This window comes from Rhinatrema bivittatum, chromosome 3, assembly GCF_901001135.1.
Source record: "Rhinatrema bivittatum chromosome 3, aRhiBiv1.1, whole genome shotgun sequence".
NCBI classification, from domain to species: domain Eukaryota; kingdom Metazoa; phylum Chordata; class Amphibia; order Gymnophiona; family Rhinatrematidae; genus Rhinatrema; species Rhinatrema bivittatum.
The window spans coordinates 255,090,760-255,117,121 of NC_042617.1; the positions used below are offsets into that span (position 1 = coordinate 255,090,760).

General features: G+C 44.7%; 1 protein-coding gene across 1 annotated transcript in view; it reads left to right on the plus strand.

Annotated features, from left to right (window-relative positions):
• Nucleotides 1-26,362, plus strand: part of NINL (ninein like) — a 331,277-nt gene that overhangs the window by 92,634 nt on the left and 212,281 nt on the right. Inside the window, 1 exon segment of the mRNA XM_029594490.1 lies at nt 6,520-6,724. Coding sequence (XP_029450350.1) covers nt 6,542-6,724 — 183 coding nt within the window. The 5' untranslated portion in view covers nt 6,520-6,541.

Consider the following 26,362-nt stretch of genomic DNA (forward strand, 5'->3'; position numbering starts at 1 on the left):
GATTAGCTTGTTGCAAAATAAATATAAACACATGAAGGTGTTGCGGTTCCTCTTAGGCCTGCAGATGCATGCTAGACTAGGCTGGGCTGCAGCATGTATGCTACAGAGGGCATCCACTTAGTTGGTTGATACCTGGTCTTCTCTCACCAGCTTGATCCATAGTCATCTCTCCATGTCCCCGTAGATTGATCTCCAATCCTTCCTCCCCCTGCCCAGAGCAGTCTCCAGACCTCAACTTAATCCCCTGACCTTTCTCTCTCCCTTCTCCCTTCTTCCCGCTTCCCAGCTTGATCCCTGGTCCTTTTTCCTCCTTCCCTGCCCAGCTTGGTCCCTGGACTGGGCCTTACTGTTTTTTTTTCCCCGCTGAACGCTGACAGGAGGTCAGCTGTGCTGTGTTACCTGTGTAGTCTCCTCCATTGCATGTCCACATGATTGCTGTCTTGCATGCTGTATGAACTGCACGATGCTGGCAGATGCCTGATAGGGCACTGCAGGGTTCATACCATGACTTGAGACTGGGAACCACACAGATGCACTGTAAAAGAGGTTAGATGGGGTTGTAAAGCATTGTATGTGCTGCTGTCCTCCCATTCTTACGCCCATTTCTCCTCCCCCCACACACAATGTTCTCAATGCCTATATAAATATACAATTTTAAAATCTGAAACCGGGGCATGGGAAGGGAAGGAGGAGGAGGAGGGCAGGTGATGCCTGTTCATGATTATGTGCTTGCATTGGTGTTGCATTCGGCTGGCTGCGGGCTTGCCCCATGGACGGCCGGCCTTACCTCTCCTGGCTGGGTTTCCTGACACCATGGTGAAGACCCAGCAAATTGCTGTGCGAGCCAAGTCACACTGAAGACACCACTTCAAGCAGGGTGTGGTCTTAGGTGCACACGCATCTCAGGCTGATTTAAAGGGCCTGCGGTGGGAAAACCTCTGGCGCCCTCCGATGACATCAGCGGGGAATGGGTATTTAAACCTGGACCTGGCCAACAGCAGATGCCTCAGCAACAGGTCATTCTTCTGGGCTCCTGACTCGTGCGGCTCCTGACTTCTCACCCTCCTCTTGGATCGACTCCTGGCTGGACCTCTTATGGACTTCGCCCGTCTTCTGCCTGCCCTGACCTCTGGCCTGTCTTCTACCTTGCAGCTTGTTGCCTGCCCCAACTTCTGGTGCGTCTTGACACTGCCTGCCATCTACTGAACCTTTAGCCTGTGCCGACTGCTTTTCCTGATGACCTCTAGCCTTCTTCAGATTCTTTGCCATCCACAGATCCACACCTAAGTCCAGCCTGCAGGGATCGAGGGCTGGTATTGGTGAAGGTCCCATTGGATCTCTGCTCCAGCCAGATCCACCCTCCAGGTGGGGTCAACCTCTCTCGGCTTAAGGGTCCACTAGTGTAACAGTTTGCTGAGGCCATGGACCCGGCAGATCTCTCCAGCCTTCAGGCTATACCTGGCCTAGCACAGAAGATTCAGCAGCAACAGCAATGTTTGGAAGTAGTAGCAGGCACCCTGGATCGACTTAGTGCCCGTCTTGATGCCCTCGCCACCATGATTAGCACCCCAACATCAATTGTTCCAACTCCCGCAGCACCCGCTTCCACAGCACACCTGCCAGTATCACCTCTGTATGCAGGGGACCATAAAAGCTGTCAAGGATTCCTGAACCAGTGCTTGATGCACTTCTCGCTTCAACCTGCACAGTTCCTGACTAGTGCCATTAAAACCACATTCATTATCTCTTTATTGGTTGGCAAAACCCTGGACTGGGCTACCCCTCTTTGGGAAAGTGGAGACGTGCTGCTCCAAGATGTACAACAATTCATCCAGGCTTTTAAGCAAGTATTTGATGAATCCGGCTGGGTGGCCACCCTTGGCTCTGATCTGCTGCACCTTCGACGGGGCTCATGACCATTGACTGATTATGCCATTGAATTCCACACCATGGCCACTGAGCTGAACTGGTGGGAGGACAGCCTGCGCAGTATTTTTCTTTAAGGACTGTCCTCATGGATAAAAGATGAACTTGCGGCAAGGGGACTCCCCGAGTCCCTTGATGCCCTTATTGACCTCGCCAGAAGGATTGATTGCCATCTTCAGCAGCGGGCTCTGGAATTATGACGTCCCCGTAGGCAAGTACCATTGGCACTGGCATTGTCCTGTCTCCTCATTCCACCAGTCACAGTAACCTCTGCCCCGGAACCCCTGCAGTGATATCTTGTGATATCTGTTATACCGGGTGAGTGGAACCAATGTCAGTGACCGCTTACCTTGAGTAGATGAGGCACCAAAAGGACTGGAAACTTGCAGTGGGACGCCAGGTAGGATGTCCAGGTTATGCAGAGAACCAGTAGCAGTGGCAGGCGGCAGACAGGGTAATCCAGAGACAGTCCAGGTCAGGGCAGGCAGCAGACAACAGGAACCAAAGCGATAATCCAAAGGCAGACGGCAGGCAGGGTAATCCAGAGACAGTCCAGGTCAGGGCAGGCAGCAGACAACAGGAACCAAAGCGATAATCCAAAGGCAGACGGCAGGCAGGGTAATCCAGGGGCAGTCCAGGTCAAGCAGGCAGCAAGCAGCAGAGAAATAAACCAGCAGAAAGACTCCCAAACGCACTTGTGGCCGAAACAGGAAACAAGCGACAAGACTCTCAATAAAAAGGCGAATCTCCCGCGCAAACCTGAATCCCGTCGGCGTCTGACGTCACAGGGGGCGTGGCCAAGCCCCGATTCGCACGGAACCACGCTACCAGCATCAGGAAGAAACACCAACGCCAGTGGAGGAGGTAACAATATCAGTGTCAAGGTTGACCAGACAGAGCAAAACTATAAGGGGCGGATTTTCAGAGCCCTGCTCGCGTAAATCCGCCCGGATTTACGCGAGCAGGGCCCTGCGCGCCGGTGCGCCTATTTTACATAGGCCCAGCGGCGCGCGCAGAGGGGGGCGTGTCGGGGGGCGGTCCCTGTCAGCGCGCCGTTTTGGGGGCGTGTCGGCAGCGTTTTGGGGGCGGGTACGGGGGGCGTGGCTACGGCCCTGGGCGGTCCGGGGGCGTGGCCGCACCCTCCGTACCCGCCCCCAGGTCACGGCCCGGCGCGGAGGAGGCCCGCTGGCGCGCGGGGATTTACGCCTCCCGGAGGGAGGCGTAAATCCCCCAACAAAGGTAAGGGGGGGGATTAGGTAGAGGAAGGGAGGGGAAGGTTAGGGGAGGGTGTTAGAGGATTCCCTCCGAGGCCGCTCCGATTTCGGAGCGGCCTCGGAGGGAATGGGGGTAGGCCGCGCGGCTCGGCGCGCGCCGGCTATACAAAATTGATAGCCTTGCACGCGCCGACCCAGGTTTTTTAGTAGATACGCGCGGCTCCGCGCGTATCTACTAAAATCCAGCTTACTTTTGTTTGCGCCTGGAGCGCAAACAAAAGTAAGCTATTCGCGGAGTTTTGAAGATCCGCCCCTAAGTGTATTTTATTTTATAAGACATGCTAAAAATAAGTTTCTTTAGAGTGAGAGTGAATTTTACAGTCACTTAAAGCTTTCTTGGATTAGAATGAGCTGGGTTTTTTAGCTGCAACTCTTAAGGAGTTTCTGAGGATATTTACATTTCAGTTGGTAAACAGGTTTGTAGGGGGTTGTGATTGTCCACATCTTGATCGAAAGACATGTTCCTTTCCTCACACTTACAAACAGTATAAGGAATGCTTCAGGTTACCCTATTGCAAAATAAATAAGATAAAAATAATACAAACTACTGATTAGCACAAAGTAAAAGTAAAAAAGATTCACAAAAAATAGAGTATATAAAAGAGAGTGAAAAGAGCTGTGCTTGCATACATTTCATCATTCAAACCTACAGCAAATTTTATTTTCAAAAGTGCAGAGTTAAATATTGCACTCTTCACTTTTATGTTCATATATGAAAATATCACCCTCAACCCATTCTGTTTCATATAAAACTGTCTCCAAAGGAATTTTGTAGAAAAATCATCCTTCAATCATCCTTTAAAACTTATACCAAGTCTTGTAGTGGATATGTTAATCCAACAGCTTTCAAGCTTGTCCTGCTTTTTCACAAAAGTAGAATTATGGAACAGTGATGAACAATTGTAAATCCTCTGCATGTTCTCACCTGTACTCATAAAATGTATTCTCAATAATATGTTCTTGGTGCAAATGCAGGACAATTGTAATATGGATAATGCTGTGTGTATGTGTTGGGAGAGATTTAGAAGTGCTTGTATACCTCTAGACCTGGTAGCACTTTCCAGTGATGACTTCTCAGACGCTTTTTGGCTAAGAATAAACACAAGGCCTGAGCCATGAACTGAGGATAGTTCCTTCTTGGCATTTTGACAAAGACTGAGAACCTTATCAATATGAGGGGCTAACACCCTGCCACTCAATCCTATTGGGAACACCAATATATTATAGCCACAACCAAAACAGGAGAATTCAATCACCCGGCGTGCACACATGTACACCCGATTTTATAACATGCGCGCTCATGTTATAAAATCGGGGGTTGGCGTGCGCAAGGGGTTGCACAGTTGCCTTCCCCCGTTCCTTCCCCCCTAGCCTGACCTTCCCACCCCTTCCCCTAACCTTCCCCCCCCCAGCCTACTCTAACCCCCCCTGACCTTTGTCTTATCTTTTGCACCTGCCTTTTACTTTGCCGGCACGCGATCCTTCGACCCAGCAGCAAATGGCCCTGCCCTGCCCACACTCCACCCCCGGACCACCCCTTTTTGCAAGCCCTGGGACTTACACTCGTCGCCGGGCCTTTTTAAAATAGGCCCGGTGCGCGTAACCCCTCCTACGCGCGTAAAGCTTTTAAAATCCGGCCCATATTGTAGAAGTCAGTCTTTAATCATTAATGGTAGAGTATACACATGGAAAAATCTCCTGGGTCAGCAGCAGTGAGCAAGGATATGCCGCAGAAACCTTCTGATTCAGCGAAAACATTTCAGCACAATTAAGCTCTGGAATTTGTTGCCAGAGAAGGTAGTTAGTGCAGTTAGTGTAGCTGGGTTCAAAAAAGATTTGGATAAGTTCTTGGAGCAGTAGTCCATTAATGGCTATTAATGAATTATACTTAGGGAATAGCCCCTGCTATTAATTGCATCAGTAGCATGGGTTCTTCTTAGTGTTTGGGTAATTGCCAGGTTCTTGTGGCCTGGTTTTTGGCCTCTGTTGGAAACAGGATGCTGGGCTTGATGGACCCTTGGTCTGTCCCAGCATGGCAATTTCTTATGTTCTTATGTTCAGCATAAGTCTCATAGAACTCCTCATTCAAAAAGACTGAACATCATTACCACATTTAATATCGCCACTCTGGATCTCATACTGTCCCCAAATTATTTTGCAGGTCCTAAAAACCTTTAGAGGCCCAATATGGTCTTTTTTTCTTTTGCTTATATATAGTTACTGATATTGGGGTGAATTTCAAATGGTTCTAATCGCCCAGCTTGTGGAGTTAGGTGGCTAGACCCAACCTCCTGAATATGTATCCCCCACAGGGAGGCTGAAAAATATGAGGGTAATATTCAGCCAGCTTTCAGAATTTAGCCAGATATATTCAACAATGCAGCCGCACTACTGAATATACCCGACCATCTTAAAGTTAGCCGGACAAGTTTATCTAGTTAACTTTAACTCTATGGCTGCATATTGGAGTTCACCAGTTAACTCTGCCCCAGAAAACCCATGGACACCCCTCCATTATCCGGTTAAATATTAGCCAAATAATGAGTTATCCAGCTAAACTTTAGCCAGATTTGTGGTGCAAGTATTCAAAAGTCAGAATTTAACTGGATATTTCACAAGTTATCCAGCTAAATGCTACTGAATATGGACACCCCTATATGTGTGTTCTACTCCATGTGTAGTTTTTGCCATATAAAAAGCAGTCATTTTTGAGAGCATGTTTGAAATTCCAAATATACATCTGTAGATTTTCTTATACAAGTCCATCCACAGAAATAGCAGGTGTACGTATAAAGTTAACCTAAAATTACACAAGTAATCTCTCTGCTAAGTGGCTTACTGAAAAACTACCCCATTAAATATATATTTTTGATTGAGGGGAGTTCTACGATACCACTGTTGCAGAAGGTTTTTGCTCAGTGGTTTCTCTCTTTGTAGAGTGTATGGCAGTTGTGTGGGGTTTTTTTTTTTTAATTTGACAATGAGTTCTAATCTAACACTAAAATTATCCCTCTTGGTATTGGTATATATTTAGACCTAAAGTTTTATAATTTATTTAAAATAATTTTTATACTGACTAGTCAGAGATTCAAGGTGGTTTACAATAGAAATACATGCATGATAAATAAAAACTCAAAGATTACAAAAACATAAAAACATTGTAAATAAAAAGACTGGCCTGGATGTAGCATTGAAGGGCCTATGGTGCAAAATTTCTAACAATGCAATTATTACTTGTTAATACCTAATAGTTTTCTTTCATTTTAGGCATGTAACCATTTTCAAGTCTGATGATGTTTTCCCGATTGCTCCAACACAGGTCAGCTGCAGTATGCTATGGGATGGATAAAGTGGATGAGAACAAGTATGTGTCCCAGCTCAAAGAAGTTTTCAGTAGCTGTGACACCACTGGCACTGGATATCTGGACAAAGAAGAGCTGACAGAGCTATGCCACAAGCTTCATCTGGACGCACAATTGCCCATGCTTTTACAGACCCTGCTGGGGAGTGACCACTTCGCTAGGGTAAGTGACTCCACGAGGCAGTGCACTATGCATGTGAAAGTCTTACAAATTGTAGCCACTCATCTCGTCCTGAATCTGACTCAGATAGTTCTCATCTTCTCTATTTTCTATGTTGACTTCCTTTCTCTTTCCCATTCAGTTCAAGCTCTGCTTTTCTATCTTTCCCTGTTTTACATAGCAACATAGTAAACGAAGGTAGATAAAGACCAAATTGAACCATTTAGACTGCCCAGTTGAGGCTCATCCTCTTTGTGTATATTAAAATATAAATTCCCATATACAACCCCACACCAGCTCCAGCTCAATCCTGTCTTCACTGTCCTCTTAACCTTTTCCTACCACTGCCCTCCACATTTGCCCCAAGCAAACCCAAATTCCACCACACTGATGGCCTCTACCATATCTGCTAGTAGGCCCTTTCAGGTCTTGTCATCAACTTTGCTTTTTACAAAACCAAACTTGAGCCAATACCAAGACCCCTTTCTGCCTTATTACCATGTCTGTAATAAATCTCACAGCCATCAAAGTTAGTGATGCTCTGGTTAAAAATAGGAAAGATCCAGCATCACCATGTTCATTAAAATTTGGGTATTAATCATTGTCCCTCTCCCCCATGTAGGTCATCCCAGCCTTCTTGGAAGCCTGTATCCATCTCAGCTGGCGCTTCTTGACTGGCTACTAGCCATTATCACTTTCAGTTTTAATGTTGGGGCTATTAGTCCCACCTTCATGGACCCCAGCCAAACTGAGCTGTCTCATTTTGCACCTTCATATCTTTATGTTTCTGTTAGACGACTGGGTTCCCAGTGTCTTTTTCTCCTTGCTTTTCTTCCTTCATGAATTTTCTATGCTTCCTCCCACTTCTCCTCCTACTCCCATCTGGATCCCTGCCTCTGGAATAAAATTTTGCTGCTTCCCTTGGGAATTTAAAACCACTACAAAAAGCTCACTGCTTCACCCTAGTTTTCCAAGATTGACTTTTGTCTTATTTACCTAATGTCAACTGGATCATATTGTGCTGGATTTGTTGTAAAGCATTTTGGTTCTAAAATTGTAATGGTTATTACCATAACAGAAATAGATGGAAGTAGACCAGTTAGAAGAAAAATTTTAATATGAATATAAGTGAATGTATACTCTTTAAAGAGCCTTTCAGCCTGAACTGATTCTTTACATTAGGGCATATAGTGCTATATTTGATCACTACACACTAGTGGGGATGATTTCAAGCTTGTCGCCTTATTCTGGAATGGTAAAGATGAGCTGCTCACCTTCCAATGTGACCAAAGGTTGGGATAAAGAAAATAAATTTTAAGAGAGCCAATAGAACTGCAGCAGAATTATCAAATTTAAGACTGAAATTTAGGACCTGATGTACTAAACGTTTTCCCATAGACACAATATGGGAAAACAAACCTTTAGTTCATCTGGCTGTTGATGTGTAAGTAGGATGTTAAGTTTTCCCATGGGAAATTGTAGAAATATTAAAGGGGCACTTTACATGTAAGCATCCCTCTTCATAGATACAGTACTTTGGTGCGAGAGCTCTTTCTAAATTTATTACGGGGTAGCAACATCCAAAGATGTGAAACAGCTGTATCTGTGAAAAGGGCCACTTCAGCCAGAAGTGTTCCTTCAAAGCTCTTAGCTTTAAACCACCTTTAGATTATAAGAACCTCTCATGAAACATAACTTCTTCTTCACATGGACACTGTACAGGAGCTTTGAAAAGCAAGGGGAAAACAGAACTGTGTTGTTGTTACTTGACTATAGATGGCTAAACTGAGACTCAGGCATGTAAGGTAACTTGCTCATGGTCAAATAGTCAGCAGGAGAGAGGGGTTTGAATTCATGAGCTGCTGGTTCTCAATCCTTAGCTCTAATCACTAGATCATGTTCCCTAGACAGAGGCTCCCCCGTGTACCCCCTCCCCATCATCAGTGCTGGTGGAATTGTTCCATTTATTCTAGAAAGTCCAACAAACTTGATCTTCCACAATCTGTGATGTTTGAGAATCTGGATAAATTCATTTCAAGAGAGCTGTTGACATATTTCAATATTTTCTTAGTTACCTTTTATGACAGATGCATGCTCTTCTGTGATTGATTACTGCCCTTCCAAGGAGGGTGGCATTTCTAATTATTCTAAACAGGAGCAAGATGGGGGCAGGGTTGAAAACAGTTCTGCCATATGAATATAGTAGTTTTATTACTCAACTGGTACATACAACCCTAAATATGCTCTTTCCAAAAAATAAAAATACGATCAAGAAATCAAGAGATTGTTTTCAGTGAACCATGCTCACACCCGTCAAATGCATCTAGATATAATAGAACTGATTAAAAATAATTGGCAGTCCCCAGAGCGAAGTTGTTGTTGATTCTGTGCCAGCTTCCTGAGAACGTTTGACAGCTAATTCTGCCTGCCTTAAAAAGTGTCTTCCCTTGCTTTGTGGTTCTAAGAGTCCTTGGCTCTTAAAATTTAAATATTCTTAGACTATTGAAACTACAGCAGCTGTTTATGTTTTGTTTTTGCCTCACAGTTTCCGCCTACTCCTTTGGACTTTCAGCTTAATGGGATCCTGCCTCTGTTGGGTTTGCCCCCTGTTTCATATCAACTTCCTAATTCACTTAGCCCATTTATTGGAGCGGCAGTCCTCTGCCAGTGGCCGAGCACCAGAGATGCCTCGTGGAATCCTGTGATCATGGGTCCACTTTTCCACAGGCAGTAAATTCACTGGTATACAAACAAGCACCCTGAGTGACTTAGGATGATTAAATCCCATGGTCTGATGGGTGCAGGTGTAGCACTAGTCGTCACTATCACAGCATACTCCAGGAAGACACTCCTGAGCTCCCTGATATGAACAGTTTCTCCATTTTTGAGCAATGAACCTTGGGGGCAGCAGTTGCCATGACAGAGTTGGGTATCAAAAGAGTCAGAGCCAGGACAAAAAAGTACAAGAAAAATAGAGATTGTGGGGAGTCAGGCAGGCCATAAATTGCTGCTGGACTGGTTGTCTCTCAGAACTCTGTATTACCACCTAATCACAGGAATTTACCTCAATCAGAGCGCCCAATAGAAAAGCTTGGCAAGATGGGTGATGAGATAAATCAAGCAGGGCCATGGAAGCACTAGGCAAATTAAACGGCCGCCTAGAGCACCACAAATTTGAGGGCAGCCACTTAGTACTTAAGTTCTACTGACACCTACTGTGATGTCACCTTTAAGCAGCATCGAACCTTGGGACTCTTGGCTGCTGGCAGGACTTTGGTAATTGGATCTCCTTTTTCCTGCCCTCCCTACTCCTGTGGCTGGAAAAGGAAGCTGTGTTTGGGCTGTGTGGATAGGAAGAAGGAAGGCCAATCAGTGGCACTAAGGAGCAGGAAGCACATTGGCCCCGCAGTCCGGAAGAAAGAACTCTGGAGGCAGAGCAGTGTCAACCAGCCTGCACAACCAAAAAGAGCAGTGAGGAAAGAGGAGCACTGAGCTGGAACAACATAGGCTGACCGTGCAGCCCCAAGAGAGGATTGGCACTGGCTGGGCCCATGTGGCAGCAGCGGGAAGAGAGGAGCACTGAGCAGGAGTAGTTTGGCTGGGCCTGTGCAGCTGCAAACAGGAGAGAGGAGACAACAGAACCGTGGGGCCTGCCCAAGGAGGCTGCTACTGCTGCTGCTCTTGTTTATGTGTTCCGGGAGAGAGGAGGGAGAGAGAGAGAGAGAGAGAGTAGAGCATGAATGTGAGTGTGTATGAGAGAGAGAAAGAAAGTTTGTGACCAGCTCTCACGCTTCACCAATGAACAACAATCTGAAAGTGACTAGAAATCAAAAGTTCTCAGGTATGGAATGCAGGGGATTTTTAAAAATCCTTAATTTATTGGTGGTTGCTTATTGTATCTGCTATTTTGAAATTTTATTTATCCCGCCTTTCTTCTTTTTCTGTTCATTAGCTGTTTTGAAATATTTTTTTACTGGTATGGTTTTATTGTTATGAATTTTTTATATTTTTTGATGTTTGCGGCATGACGGTGATTCTGTTTTTCCATTGTTTCACTGCATACAGAGTCTGGCTTGTTGCTGTTTCTAGTTCAGATTTTGTCTATATGTTTCTATTTATGTTTTATGGTTTCTTTATTCTGTATCTGGTGAGGGTCTGACTGTGTTTTGCACATGTGACCAAGATGAGTATTCTGCTAGTGTTTACTTCCTGGGTAGAGATCTATAACATCCTGGCTTTTTCTGTTTTCCTAATAGGAGGTATATTGGTGATTTAGGGCCTGGTATAATATTTGCAGTATTGCCTTTTCATAAGTAGAGTTGTTATGTTTGAGTGCCGGCAGTTAATGCTCTTTTGGTATATTATAATTCAGTTTATTTATGGATTTCTAAGGATCAAACACATATCCAATGCATGTTATAATAGCCCTATTACCATATGAGTTCCAAACGTCTCTTTTCTAGGGTTTTCTGGTTGGCACTGCAGTAGTGCAGATAAATATATTATATATGTTACAATTACTTTTACCTGAGCATCCTTCATGTAAAATCTACTATAAATGCATACGTTTTAATTGTGTGTTGGGATGTCTATGGGGAGGGGGGCACAAGGCTCTAAGGTTCACCTAGGGTGCCTAATACTCTTGTACCTGCCCTGAAACCGAGGGTATCCAGCTCCAGTCCTTGAGGATTGCAAACTGGTCTGGTTTTTGTCTCCCCAGCTCAATTAGGCTTTCGCAAATCCCGCAGTACCGAAACTCTTTTTTTATCTCTGTCAGACAACATTCTCATGAATCTAGAAAACAAACATCCCTGCTTGCTCATCCTCCTTGATCTTTTGGCCGCCTTTGACATGGTCAGCCATGATTATCTCATCGAAAGACTATCCAAGATCGGCATCAAAAACAAAGCTCTAAACTGGTTCAAATCTTTCCTCCAGAACAGATACTACAAAGTTAACATCAATAGCAAAGAGTCACCACCGTTCAGTTCCACATTAGGGGTCCCTCAAGGCTCTTCGCTATCCCCTACGTTATTCAATATCTATCTTCTCCCGCTTTGTCATCTCCTTTCCAATCTAAAGTTAACCCATTACTTATATGCAGATGACGTCCAAATCCTTATTCCTATCACCGAATCACTTCAAAAGACCGTACATTTTTGGAACTCCTGCCTCCTCTCCATTAACAAACTCCTGTCTATCCTTAACCTGATACTAAACACTGACAAGACAGAATTCCTCCTGATCACTCAAGATGGCACCCTTCCATTGAATAGCTCTCACCTTCCATTGAATAGCTCTCACCTTACGCCGCTCCCAGTTCTCTCCCCACGGGTCAGAAACATTGGGGTGGTCATGGATAACCATCTGAGCTTTTCTGATTTCATCAACACTACGGTTAAAGAGTGCTACTACAAACTCCAAGTTCTAAAAAGGCTTCGACCCCTCCTTCATTTTCACGATTTCAGGTCAGTGTTACAATCCATCATCTTCTCGAAAATGGACTACTGTAATTCACTGCTTCACGGTCTCTCAGTCTACACCCTAAAGCCTCTTCAACTGTTACAGAACGCTACAGCAAGGTGTCTCACTAAATCCAACAAAAGAGATCATATAACACCAATTCTAAAGAAGCTCTACTGGCTCCCAGTCAAATCTCGAAGCCTGTTTAAACTTCTATCAATCACCCACAAAGCCATATTCAACAACACTCCACTGGACCTCAGAATCCCTCTTCAGCTTCACACCTCTTCCCGACCGCTAAGATTAGCACAAAGAGGAACTCTACATGCACCTCCCATGAAAACATCTTTAAGTAAAAGAGCTCTATCCACAGCAGGCCCCAAACAGTGGAATCTGCTTCCTCCAGAGCTAAGGCTGATACATTGCCCCAACACGTTCAAAAAAAGACTCAAGACATGGCTATTCGGTCAAGCATTCCCTTAACTTACTTAGTCTTCCAGAGCTCCCATAGACTGTTTTCATACTGTTGACGTCCAGAACCTATGCTCATGTTTTTACTCATGAATAAGAAATTTCCCCCTCCTCCCCCCCTCCACGAACAACCTTCCTTCCCCCTCCCCCCCATTAGCAAACCTCCCTCCCCATGCGCTAGTTTCGCTCTAATAGTGCATACTGCTACTGTTCCTAGTTATGTTATGTTATATTATCCAAGTTGTTCACTCCCTTGTTCATTGTAAGACATATGTTGTCATTGTTTTCTACTTGTTATAATGTAAACTGGAGTGATAAGTAATTCTGTTACCTGAACTTCGGTATAAAAAAAGGTATAATGTACATAGTTTTTTACACCCTGCCTCAGTTTACCTTGTTCATGAACGTTCTCCCTTAAGTTCTATGTCAACATGTTATAATGTTATAATGTATTCCGCCCCTGAGGCGACAGTTCAGTTCCATGTAAACTGGTGCGATATGTATTGTATACAGGAACATCGGTATAGAAAAAATAAAAATAAATAAATATAAATAAATAAAATAAATAAATAATTTGAGATATAGTTTTTTGTTTATTACAAGGATTGTTACTTGCTCTCCTATGGAGTATTCAGCGTGAGGTACAAGATTACATAATACATTACATACGTAATAATAAAAGTAGATAAAAATACATAAACATAACAAATACATACCACACAAAGATGGGTGGTAAAGAAACAGTAGAGTTGAAGGCCAGAGTGTTGGGGTGAGGGGTAAGATGTATGAGATAGTGTTTTTGCATACTAGAGCCACCAAATGGATGCTGCTGACTAAGGTGGGTAAGTTTGGCAGAAGAGACAGGTCTTCATTGACTGACTGACTCAGTATGTTCCTGGCCAGTCTGGCTTCTAAGAATGGCCAGGGCTCTGACTCTGGAGCTCAAAGCAGCTCTAAGACCTGAAGACGGAGCTAAGCTGTCAGTTTTTTTTAGCTATTTTGTGGAGTTGGAGCTAGGATTGCTGAAGCTGGGTTCCAGAGTTTGGAACTGGAGCTGAGGATCTTGAATTACTTCCCTCTCTGCTACCTTAAAATACTGATAAAGTATAGGGAAAGAAACAAGTGTAGTATGTAACTCATTTCATAAGAGTAAAACAATCACATCTCATTCCAACTATTTGGAAAAGAACATTTTTATTAATGTAATCTTTTAATGCCTTTGTTTTCTTGGTTCTAGAGTTGATTATGTAATCTGTTTGAATTCCTAAGCATGTGTGGAGGATTGGGAGAAGGTCAGGTCAAAGGATGTATGGGGGAAAAAAGCACCAGAGGCAAAAGGTTAGTTTCTCTTTGTCTGGAGTAGACACTGCTTAGTGTGGTTGAACCAGTGCTCATCTTTAGTTTGACATTTCACCACAACATTTATTTATTTATCTGCCTTACGACATTATGGCTGAGGCACAGGAATGGCAAAAGCAAAATGAAGAAAGTTATACAGATGTTGCTAGCTGTTTTGAAAGTTTACGTCCTGGTAAAGCACAATGCAGTCATTCAATTAGAAGACATATCTAGAGAAACATCACTCAAAAATTTACCAAAAAAAATACTAAAGGATGAAGAACAACCAAAAAAAAAAATAGCTTCAGCTGAAAGATTTTTTTGGAATTGCATCTTGATCACCTGCATTCAGGTAACTACATTGGTATGTGACATGTCTCAGTCATTTTAATTTTTTTTCTATCTACTCTAATTTCTCAATATATACTATTGCATAACTCCCTACTGTTTCTCTTTTGGAGGGACAGTCACTCTTTTGGACCTGATTCCCTCTGTCCCTTTTTCTTCTCTGTTTGAAGGAAATGTTATTAAGCTTGATACAGTATCATAGTTTTCTTTTACATTCTTTCCACCATGGCTGGGGAGGCAGGAGTTCCTGGAGCGGAGGGGTCTCTATGCTCTGGAACCAGCCTGGAGTTGGAGCCAGAGATGGCAAACCTGGAGCATTGCCAACCCTGCTGGCGGCTGTCAGAGAGAATTCGAGATCCCGGGGATGAGAGATGAGAAGGTGTACTTACTGGTCCGGGCCTGCCTGGAGCTTTTAGGGACAGGCAGTTGTAGGAGTGCCTCTCTTTTGGCTCTTTAGACTACAGGAGAGTTTATAGGCAGATGGGTGAGCCTTCAGATAAATTGGGCCCTGGACATTTAGTTATTTGAAGGCAATGGGAGAGGGCTTTAAACTGAGCCTTGTAGACTTGGTTCTGGAAGACTTGGGCTAATGTGGTTTTGGTAGCTGCAGTCAGACAGCATCCATGCTGCAGCATTCTGCGCTGACTGTAGACATATTAGAAGAAGCATCGGAGCTTGGATTTCAATCACATCAGTTGGTTTTATGCCTGTCTGTCGCAGATGGCTGCGACCTCGAGTACTCACTTCCTGCACTTCTCTGCTCTCCCTGGGGCTGCTCGCTGTGCGGGCTTCTCTGCATCGCTGCATTCCATGGGACTCTCCTCGGCGGCATGGATGCCGCTGCTCCCTGCTCCGACGCTGGGCCTTCCTAGGCACGCGTGTCACAGGCCCCGTCTTTGAAGCCTCTTCGGCGGGAACCTCGGGGGCGTCCCGCTGTGATGATGTCATCGGCCTCTCATTCATAAGCTCCACCGTCGCCCCCAGCAAACTGACTTGGCAACAAATTCCATCCTGCACTGAGCTCCTGTGGATCCCTGAGACCTCGCCTGCTGCCCCTCCTTGGACCTTGTCTGGCACCTGCTCCTCGAGGGGGTCAGTGTGCGTTTTGTTGCGGACTTGCTTCCCTGGCCTACCCCGCTCCTTGGGCTGGCTCTGCGCCTCTTGGGTCCAACTCTACCTTGGCTCCAGCTACTTGTCTCTTCTGGATCATCGCAGTATCAGTGAATTCTTCCCCTGGCCTCCTCGCTCCTCGAGGCTGTGCCTGTATCCTTGTCTGAGACTGACAAAGCTTGCCTGCTCCTCGGGCCGCACCGTTACTCCAGAGATCTACCTTGTCCTGCCCCGCTCCTCGGGGCTGGATCCCAGCTTGTCCTTGTCTGGCAACTGTCCCGCTCCTCGGGTCAGCTACTGCTTTGTCTCTGGCATCACCTCCACTCTCCAGGTTCCTATCTACACCAAGCAGCTGAGACCGAGACCGGACTCTCCACCTGTAGGTGGTCTGCATTTCCTCCTATGTCCACCATGTTGCAGCTGCGCCCCCTTGGAATTAACCTCCCGGAGAACCTTCTTCCGTCTACCATCCTGCGGGGGTTAGCTACTGGTTCCTGGGATCTCTCTATCGCTGTGCCGATAACCTGCTTCCTAACGTCATGGACCTGTGGGGCTCCTCCCCACAGGCTGTAACAACTCGCGCCTCGGGCCAAGGGTCCACAAACCCACAAATCATAACAGTCTGTGACCTGAGAGAGATGTTAAACATAATTGGAGAAAGATTTGATCCCTGTGGTACGCAGCAGGACAGGGGTTTAAACTGAGCAGGAGGAGTCTTGTTTTGTTTGGTTTATTAGGAATGACTGAAATCATTTCAAGGCTGTGTTTTTGATACCAAGGCAGTACATGAAAATGGATCACATACATATTCATTAGGGATATTCTGAAAACCAGACCAGTTTGTGGCCCTTGAGGAGAGGACTGGAGTTGGACAATCCTATAAAGAGACCAAGGGGTTACAGAGTTAAGAGGCACCACTTCAATTTCCAATTCATAGCAGTTTCTCTGGTGTTGGTTTCAGGTCAATATTTTCAATATGTAGTTGGCTATAGCCCAATAACATTTTCCGAAGTTGTGGCCACATGTCTAAGACAAAATAAAGATATTTCCAAAGCAATATTTAAAGAACTAGCTTCTCAAATCAAATTCTAAAGCAGTGGTTCCCAAACCTGTCCTGGGGACCTCACATCCAGTCGGAATATTTTTCATGCATATGTATGAGAAAGATTTGTATAGAGTACACTGGGGTCTCTAGAATATGCAGATATGTCTTATGCATATAAAGATTCTGAAAATTCAGTGGACTGCAGGGTCCTGAGGACAGGTTTGGGAGCCACTGTTTTAAGGAAATTAAAATTAAAATTTCTTCAGATGATGTTGCACCAGTTTTTCAAGGAAATACATGTATGTACTTTCTCTGTGAAAGTTGCCACAGGGTCAAAAGTACATGTGGTCATGGCCCCCAACTTTTTCTGCAGGTAGATTTTTGTGGAAACGTATGTTGTGAAGATTGGAAAATGCAGTCTGTGTGTTTACTATTCCTCTCCCAACCTAAACATTCCCTTGGAACAATTCCTCTCAGTATGGCAAAGATACCTGTGCCCTGGAACAGTGCGTGGACGTTTAACCATATTGAGGGAGGGCAGCACTCAGACAGCTGCAATGTGTGGAGGCCCAGAAGCAGCTCCTGGCGGAGGGTCCATTAGTCAAGCAATCTCTTCCCTCTCTTGCACCCAGTCCCTGTAGGGTTTCTCAACAATAAAGTTTAATCCACTGCAACACAACTACTACTTTCTTGCCCCTTGAAGGGTTGAACAGAGATGTGCCATAGGTAAACCCTACCCTCACGGTGGCCTGCAGTGACTCAGACACCAAGTCTAATGAACGATTGCGGCATTCTGTGTCAATAAGGTAGCAGTAACAGTTCAATCGGCAAACCTTTGCAGTTGCTCTGCTTTTCTCATCTCTCCTCCCCACAGTGACATAGATGCTAAGTTTTACTAGCTGCATCAGTGTTCTGTAACCATAAAGTCTTTCAAATATTAAGAGAGGGCGGTCTCTAACCAACAGTGACATTAGTGTTACCTTCACTCCATCTCCATGTCCATATGGACCTGTGATTCCTATCTCTTCATCACTACCTCCATGTTCTCTGTACAGCTTCCTCTATTTTCATTCCCTTGGGCAAAGACACCTGTGTGCTTGGTGAGTTAGGAACCTCTTCCCACCTTCATCTCACGAGCTTCCCCCTCAGAGCCCCATGGTTCCTGGTTCTCACTAGGGAAACTGGCAAATGTAGTCCAGTGTGCTTTATTTCTGTGCTGCAGTGTATCTGGGCTTTGCATGAGCCCTATTTCAGTTTTGGGGAGGAGGATTGTACCTCTCCCTCATCACAAATGCTTTGTATTGGTGTAAATCACTTTAAAAGTAGCTGTCTATAGTCTTAGTCATGGGCAGTGTTTTGTGAGAAAAGTGATCTGCTCCCAACACAGTGAATTATTCACTTATGACCAATAATAAACATCGGGTGCTACTTTTCCAGGCTTTGAAAGGATTTAAGAGACAAATTTCTAACTTTTTTGACCATCAATGTGGCAACATACTTTTAAGTGCTCTATCCTGTTAACTTGGTTAATACACAGCTAGAGGTTTAGTGAAGGGCTTTTAGTTAACTGCTAGAAGTGTCATAGCTAGATAATAAAAAAGATCTCCACCCCCACCCCTATCAAACTGGAATGGATACAGAATGTATGGGAAATAGTGAATATGGAAAAACTGACTTGGGAATTAAGAGACAAATGTTTCGGTATTTGGGATCCCTTTCTAAATCACATTGATCAGTGAGCTGGCTCCTTTCCTAGACTCCTAGTATATTTCATGTTTTTTTTCTTGAGTTTCCTTGTCAAGGGATTTATTGGAGAGAGAAATTTAGCTATACCCCTTTGACTTGTGGCGTTGGTGTTTCTGAATAAGCTCGTTAATGTATTATTGCTTAAGTTGCTGTACCGTGTTCAGTTCTGGAGACCGTATCTCAAAAACGATGGAGACCGGATGGAAGTAGTCCAAAAAAAAGCAACCAAAATGGTGTTGGATCTGCACCAAAAGATTTACTGTGACTAAAGGGCCTAAATATGTATACCCTAGAGGAGAAGACAGCAGAGAGATATGATATAGACTTTAAAATACTTGAAAGGTATTGGTGATAAACAATAATTGAACCTTTTCCATTGGAAAGAAAACTTTACAACTAGAGATCATGATATGAAACTCAAAGTAAGCAGACACAGGAACAATGCAAGGAAATATTTTTTCGCAGAAAGGGTGGTGGATGCATGGAATGCCCTCCAGGAAGAGGTAGTGAAGACTAGAATGGTAATGGAATTCAAAAGAGCATGTGATAATCATAGTGGATACCTAGTGGTTAAAGGATAGAAATGAAGAAACAGGGTAATCAGAGTTTTTAGGTGTGACATTTTCTACATGGAGTTGTCTCCTCTGAGCTGCATTTATTACTCTTAACAGAAGGCCCAGGAGTAACCTGCACAGAGCGGCAGTATAGCAACTTGCTGGTCAGATTGGATAGACTACTTGGGTCGTCTTCTGTCATCTTTTTCTATGTTACTATATTGGTGCGAGAGTTGGGAATGGGTCTTTTTTTTTTGTGCATGTGTGTTTCTACTTTTTTCATCCTGATTTCTGGGTGCTGGTAGCCAGATTCTACCGTATATCAAGAAGTATTACTAATTGATATCAGTTTAGTTTTGTTCTCTTTTTTCTTTTTATGTAGAATCCATTCAGGTGCGGTCTAGTTCTCTTCTTTTCTTTGTAGAGTTGGATTTAATGGTTAATAAAAAGTACATGGCAAGATCAACCTCCTACGAGGTAACGAGCCCAATAGTACTCATTTCTTCTTGAATCTGTCTAGTTCTTTTTGTCTAAGACCACTTCAGGTGGTGGTTTCTTTGGGGTTTTTTGACCCAGTCATTTCTTCTGCTCCTTTAGTATTTCTAGCTCCATCAGAACCAGGACTGGGATCTGGCAAATATGATCCTTCATTCAGAACTACACATGGATTTTTTTTCTCTATTTTCTAACTACCCCCAAACTTTAGCTCAGTTGTTGCAGTGATGGTCTCAGGCCAGGGGCCATGCACCAGGGCTCCTTGCAGGATCTGCAATCATGGACACTGAATCTGGCCATTAGGTGTCTCCTTTGGGCAATAAACATGACCATCTCCCCCTCTCCCAGGAGCTGTAAACACTGCCTCCCCAACCAACTCAGGGAGTGGAAGACCCAACCTGGGGATTGAACCGCAAATCTTCTGCATGGCAGTGCACAGTATTTACTAACAGAGCAACTAGGCCAGCTCAGGTTGATGTTCTAAAGTTCTAATCCCCAATTTCAAGCAATTTGGCTTCCAAGTCCTCTGTCCAACAGTGGTTAATAGTAGAAAGGACTTTTAAAATCCCTACTCAGGTTATCTTTTAGGTGAATGGGGTTCACACTTGATACTGGGACTAAGTCCTTGTCATTCTCACTATATCTGCCTCTCAAATGTAGATCCTCTGTTTGGGGTGTAGGGGGGGGGGGGGAGGAGAGAGACTATAAATCTCCAAGGCCCATGGCATTATATATGCTTTAGTTTTTTAAATGCCTATAGCAGTCGGAACTCCAGAATGGTGTTCCAACATAAATCTTACTGAATGACTGGTTAGATGATAAATATTTGGCACCATGTACATTTTCTTCTTGCCATATTTATTTTACAGATATATAATTCTTCAATCTGTGTCTGTAGTTCCTTGAATTATTTCCTAAAGTCCCCTCTGTTCCCTTTTAGACCTTTAGGGCTATCTCTGGGAACTGTGAATAGCTTCCTCCTAATCTTCTAAAGAATCCCTGGGATTCTCTGTTTGATCTTATTTTTTCTTCCTCTCTCCTCTCCTCTTTGTACCAGGCTGGCACCTCCTCTCTAGGCGAGCACCAGATTGGTAGTGCTTCTTTAATTCTCCACTCCAGTATGGTACCAGATGGGTATCCTTAAAGTTACCAAAAATCAAAGAGAGAGCCTCGAGCCATAAAAATAAAACTCCTTTGTACTGCAATGGACTAGAGCCCCAGAGGGCCAGAAGTTTTCATCCAAGACTTGGGCAACCTCCCTCCTGGGCAAGAGACGCAGTTGAAAAATTTCCTTCCCATTAAAATCACAAAACAATGAAATGGCTGACTGATCACTAAGGGATCGATTTTAAAAGCAGCGCGCGGCTGTTCATGTGTGTGTGGTTCCCAGTGCGCGCATGTTATAAAATCCATGGCCATGCGCCAGATTTTAAAATCCGCACGTGCCTGGGCAGGCAGTGCGCAGGGTGGGGGGAGGGAATTTTTGGTAAATATGCATGGTGACGCAATCGAGCCTTTTCCAGTTCCCTACCCCACTACCTACCCTTCCTCCCTCTTCCTCCCCACCCCCTAAACCTATCCTAACTAATCCCAAGATCTTTATTTCAATACTTAGTGCTCCTCTGGAGCAGAAGTAATCTGCATGCACCGGCAGCATGCTGGCCCGGCCCTCCCCAGCCAGCCCCTTTGGAGAGGCCCGGCACTTGTGCGCATACCGGAGTTTACGCACACGCGGTATTTGCACACGCGGGTCTTTCTAAATTTACTTGTAAGTATGAACTAGTAGCAAATCTGTTTTTTCAGTGCAAAGGCTCCTTACCAAGGCTTTGGGCTTGAAGATTTCTTGCAGTGGTACAGAAGATAAGAAAGCTTCTGTTCTTTCAACTCTGACACACAGAATTCCATGCTAGCCACTAGGGTTCACTCAATAATATGGAATCTAGAGTGGACCACTGCAGCAGCCTCCAATGTGGGTGCTGCGGCAAAGACAGTTCATTCCTCTGATCTAGTGTTTCCTCACCCTCTCCTGGAGGCACGCCTATCCAATCGGGTTTTCAGGATTGCCACAATGAATATTTATGAGATAGAGACCCAGCATATGCAAATCGAATGTATGCTAATATATCGCATACATATTCATTACAGATATCCTGAAAACCCAACTGGATAGGTGTGCCTCCAGGAGAGAGTTGGGAAACACTACTCTAATCTACACCATCCAGCATGGCCTTGCTACTAGGTGTTGGGGTATGTCCATTCGTTAGCAAATGATATATTAGGAAAAAGCATACCTGAAGAGGCTGGAAGACTTGGATGAAGGTTTAGTGAAGAATCAGGCCTAACTTGGAAGGCTGTAGGTATGTAGCTGTATCTCTGGAGCGGTACTGCAGAGCTGGATGAAGCGCAGAAAGTAGGCCCGATGAGCAGAGCTTCCAGAGGATACATCCCAGGAGTCTATTGTCCCAACAAAGGTGTGCCTCTGTGACCCTTTTTATAGACCTGTTTTTATAGACCTTCCGAGGGCATGTGTAACTACTTGGCAACCAGAGGGTAAATGTCCCTTGCCTTTGTATCTCTTGTGGCTCCTCTGCAGTTTCCTGCCTTTTAGGGCTACCGATTGAAACCTTGTGGATCTGCCATTAGGCCACACACTCCTTAGGAGGGACCCCAATAGGACCCTACACATAAATCACCTGAGAGACGCAGAAAGATCCCCTAATGCAAGAAGTTCCTTTATAAGGGGTGACATTTCATGTTTTGTCCCTTAAGGCTATTCACAATGTAGGAAATGTGAATGCTACTGCAGAATGGCTGAGCCACAAGAATATTCTCCCAGCAGAATGATCTCTACTACAATCACAGGTTTTCAATCAAATTGTCCAGTTATGAGATGTTTGGAATATATTTGTTTCCTGTATTTGCAGTTCTCCTGAAGTAGTACATTTTGCTTTGTTGCTGTTAGATTTTCCCTGCATGATTGATGCTAAAGAGCATGCAGACCTGGTTCATGCTAACGGAGACATTTATAGCTGGAAAGTAAAATGTAAACAAACAGAATGGTGGTGGCCAAGCTCGCTTAGCGCTCTGTCAGGAATAATCGTGTATATTCAGAGAGGAACCATCTGTTAGTGCATTTAGTGCAGAGATGCTGTGTGCATACTGCTGAATGTTATCAAACAGAGTACACAACAGCTGAATGAGTGTAGGGCTGGCTAGGCTAGAGAACCAAGTGTAACATAAAACAGCTAGGACTGAGAAAAATACCCATTAGGAGAGAAACAGTTGCAGTCCAGTTGTGGTTTAATCCAGTGTTCATTTGGGATAACTTGGACTGTATAATTATAAACCTCCACTGTGCTCCCAAACCTCTGAATTATTGGCATCGGTTAATAATGAACTTTTGGGGAGCTTTCGCTTTCCTCTGTGGGCTACCAGAATATGGGCAAGCCACAAACCTTCAGAGTTGAGCCAAAGAGTTTGACTTGGTTTTAAAAGACAATCATAAGCCAAGCTAAATTAATTGGCATGGAGGGGAGTAAACTGCAGCCAAAATAAAATAAATCCTTTTTCCAGTCTTACTGTGTCTCATGCTCTGGAACCATCACGCAAACCCCGGCTCTCACACACAAGCTCACATCCTTAAAGAGCCAGATATCGAGAGTGCATGGACTACAGCATAGTGTGCCAGAGGACGTCAGGCAGCAGCACAAGGTCACAAAGCATGCTGTGCTCAGCACAAACGAGCCAGCGGACCATGTCAAGCAACATACAGCCTCACTGTACTACTGAGGCCAATCCTGCTGGGGCAGTGCCTCTGGATGGCCATGTGGGTGCTAGGTACTAGCCAACAGCTGGCCAGTGCAATTTCCCCACTGCCGATACCATAAGGAATCCACCTGAGTACCCTAAGTGGGAGGCAAAGCAGCTGTCAGAATCCCGGCCCCTGGAAATAGTCAGACTTCCCTGTCTCTGGCTCAAATGTGAATCAGGGTTTCAGTGTCTGGTCCTGGATTCAGCTCCCAGAGGCAGCCAGACAAGCTTTCATATAGTGTAGGGGGTAGCCAACTCTAGTATTTAAGAGCCACAAACCAGGACTGGTTTTCAGGATACTCATAATGGATATGCATGAGATAGATCTGCCTCCATTGTATGCAGATCTATCTCATTTATATTCATTGTGGATATGCTAAACACCAGGCTTGTTTTTGGCTCTTGAGGACTGGAGGTAGCCACTCTTGCTTGATATAGTGGGTTTATCAGATGCACAATCTGACACATTTATCTTCTTGATGGAGAGGAAAGAGTCTTGATTACAGATGGCAAAGCATCTATACTTACAGTCAGCCTGCAAAGTGTGTGCCTTGCTAGCCAACAATATTCATGGTCATTTTTAGCACCTTATCTATGCTTGTTCATTAACTGAGCCAAATATGCTTTCTTCTAGTGAGCAGTGTTTTTATTCTCAAATAAACATCTTATATTCAACTGGATAAGTTACATTTAGCTGGATAAGTTAGGGGTGATCCGGGGGTGGGTGGCAGGTCATATCGCTGACATGTCTTAAAGTTAGCTGGGTTAATTCAGTGGTACAACTGTGCCGCTGAATATACCCTGCTAGTTAGCCAGATAAGTTTATCCGGCTAATTAGCTGAGCCGCAGAGCAGCTGGAAATGAAGCTTATCGTTTTCTGCTACAGTTGTCCAGGGTCAGTTATATGTGGTATATAATTGGTATATAATTGCCACATCTCAGAAATGTTATAATTGCCACATCTCAGAAATGATCTCTGAACCGTTCCTCAGGCCTGGCTCTACTTATGCTAACAGGCCTTGCTGCACTGCTTTTTGGGATACTGAAGCAACCTGTTTTACCCGGTCTGCAAAGAGATGTATCACACCATGCATCGTGCTTTCGTAGACAGTGCTGCATATATACGGGCTGATACAGTACAGTGTGCTTCGAAGGAGCGCACTGTTAACCCTTGATTGGACGCGCGTTTTCGACACGCTAGCGTTACCTCTTATTCAGTAAGGGGCCGAAAACGCGTGTCCCACCCCCCCGAATCTAATAGCGCCTGCAGATGCATGTTGATGGCCCTATTAGGTATTCCCGTGCTATTCAGAAAGGAAAATGTGCAGCCAAGCGGCGCATTTTACTTTCAGAAATTAGCGCCTACCCAAAGGTAGGCGCTAATTTCTTCGGGCACCGGGAAAGTGCACAGAAAAGCAGTAAATCATGGCAACATTAAGTTGGAGGTCCTGAAAGTTACCAAAAGTAAAAATTTAAAATTTAAAAAAATAAAATTTAAAATGGGCCCGTGGCTGGTGGGTCGAAAACCGGACGCTCAATTTTGCCGGCATCCGGTTTCCGAACCTGTGGCTGTCAGCGGGCTTGAGAACCGATGCCGGCAAAATTGAGCATCGGCTGTCAAACCCGCTGACAGCCGCCACTCCGGTCCAAAAGGAGGTGCTAGGGATGCGCTAGGGTCCCTAGTGCCTCCTTTTACCTGTCTTTTACCGCCGGGCCTAATTTGCATACTGAATCGCGTGCACAGGAGAGCGGGTGTTCGCCCGCTCTCCTGTGGACTTTACTGTATCGGCCCGATAGTGATCCAATCATGACACACTATGATGTCACAACATCATACTGCAAACTAATTTGTGCCTTCATTTATATGACCAGTGGTGATGTTATAAAAAAAAAAAAAATAAGGTACTGGATCAGAGCCAAGCTTGATGTGTATGGATTGTAGCAGACTGAGAAATGACATGGATGCTGTCATGGCGGGCTCCACCAGCTGCAGTAGAGGAAAAGAAGTAATTTTCTGCAGTTCAGCGAGGTTTAGGATCAGTGACTTTCAGAAAATCAGCACTGCACTTGACATTAAAAACACTTAAGGGCTTGATTTTAAAAAGCATTTACTGAAGGAAAACTAGGTGTTACTCGAGTAAATGCACTTTATTTGAGTAAAATGGCTTTTGAAAATTGCTACGATAGTGTGCAACATTTACGCATGAAACTCCTTTGAAAATTACCCCCTTAGTTTTCATGTCGAGGTTTGGCAGCCATTTTTTTTGTTCTGGTAAGCAATGGGAGGGAGCGTGCGCTCAGGGCCGACCCTAGGGGAGCATCGGGTGAATCGGCAGGAATGGGGGCCCTCCTGCAGAGACTGAAGAGCTGAGGGCAAGGGGTCCCCCTGAGACTGAAGAGCTGAGGAGTGGAAGGGGCAAGGGGAGGGGGAGGCAGCCTGCTAACCTCTGCCGCTGTTGCGCAGCGTGCGGCAGCTCCTGACCTGCCAGTGCTCACGGACACCAACAGCAGTTGCAGGTCAGCAGGAGGAAGGAAGCCTGGGCGCCGCTTCACGGGTGGCAAGTGCCACCTCAAAAGATGGCTGGCAAAGGGGTGGCAAGCTAGGTTTCAGACATTGAAATCAGGCATGGGTAACCCAAACCCCCACCCCGTGCCATGTGCTACTGTGCACGGTGGAATTGTGATATCATTACCCCACACCCCGAGCAAGAATAACGTGTAAGCAAACGTCAATCTCCTGCAGCTGTGGGGCTAATTTTGCTTTAGGAGCTGCAAGGCTGCACTGCTCCCATGGCAGCAGGAGATGAGGTGATTTTTGATTTGTTAAAAAGTATTGACTGTCTGAGCCCAAGATGATTTTACAAAACATATACATACATTCCTAATAAAAGTATAAAAAAAATTCAAAACAGAAACAATAACAAAAACAAACGTCTGTGGTTACTGGTAGCTCAGCCAGAGCAGCAACAGGAGGACATTACTACCTGAAAGCATATAAGTTCATTCAAATGCCTGTTTTAAAAGAAAGCCTTCAACACAGATTTTATGGTTTTAAAGCATTCAGTCTGCTGTAGAATTAAAGGGAGAGTGTTCCAAAGTTGAGGGGCCGCCACCAAGAATGCACAGTCCCTGGTCTCGGCTAACAGAGTCTGTTTTATGGAGGGGACATCGAGCAGACCATGCTAAGAGGATCTTAAAAATCTTGTGAGTTGGTAAATTTGAAGTAGTGCATTGATCCAGGGAAACAACATTGCCTTTAAC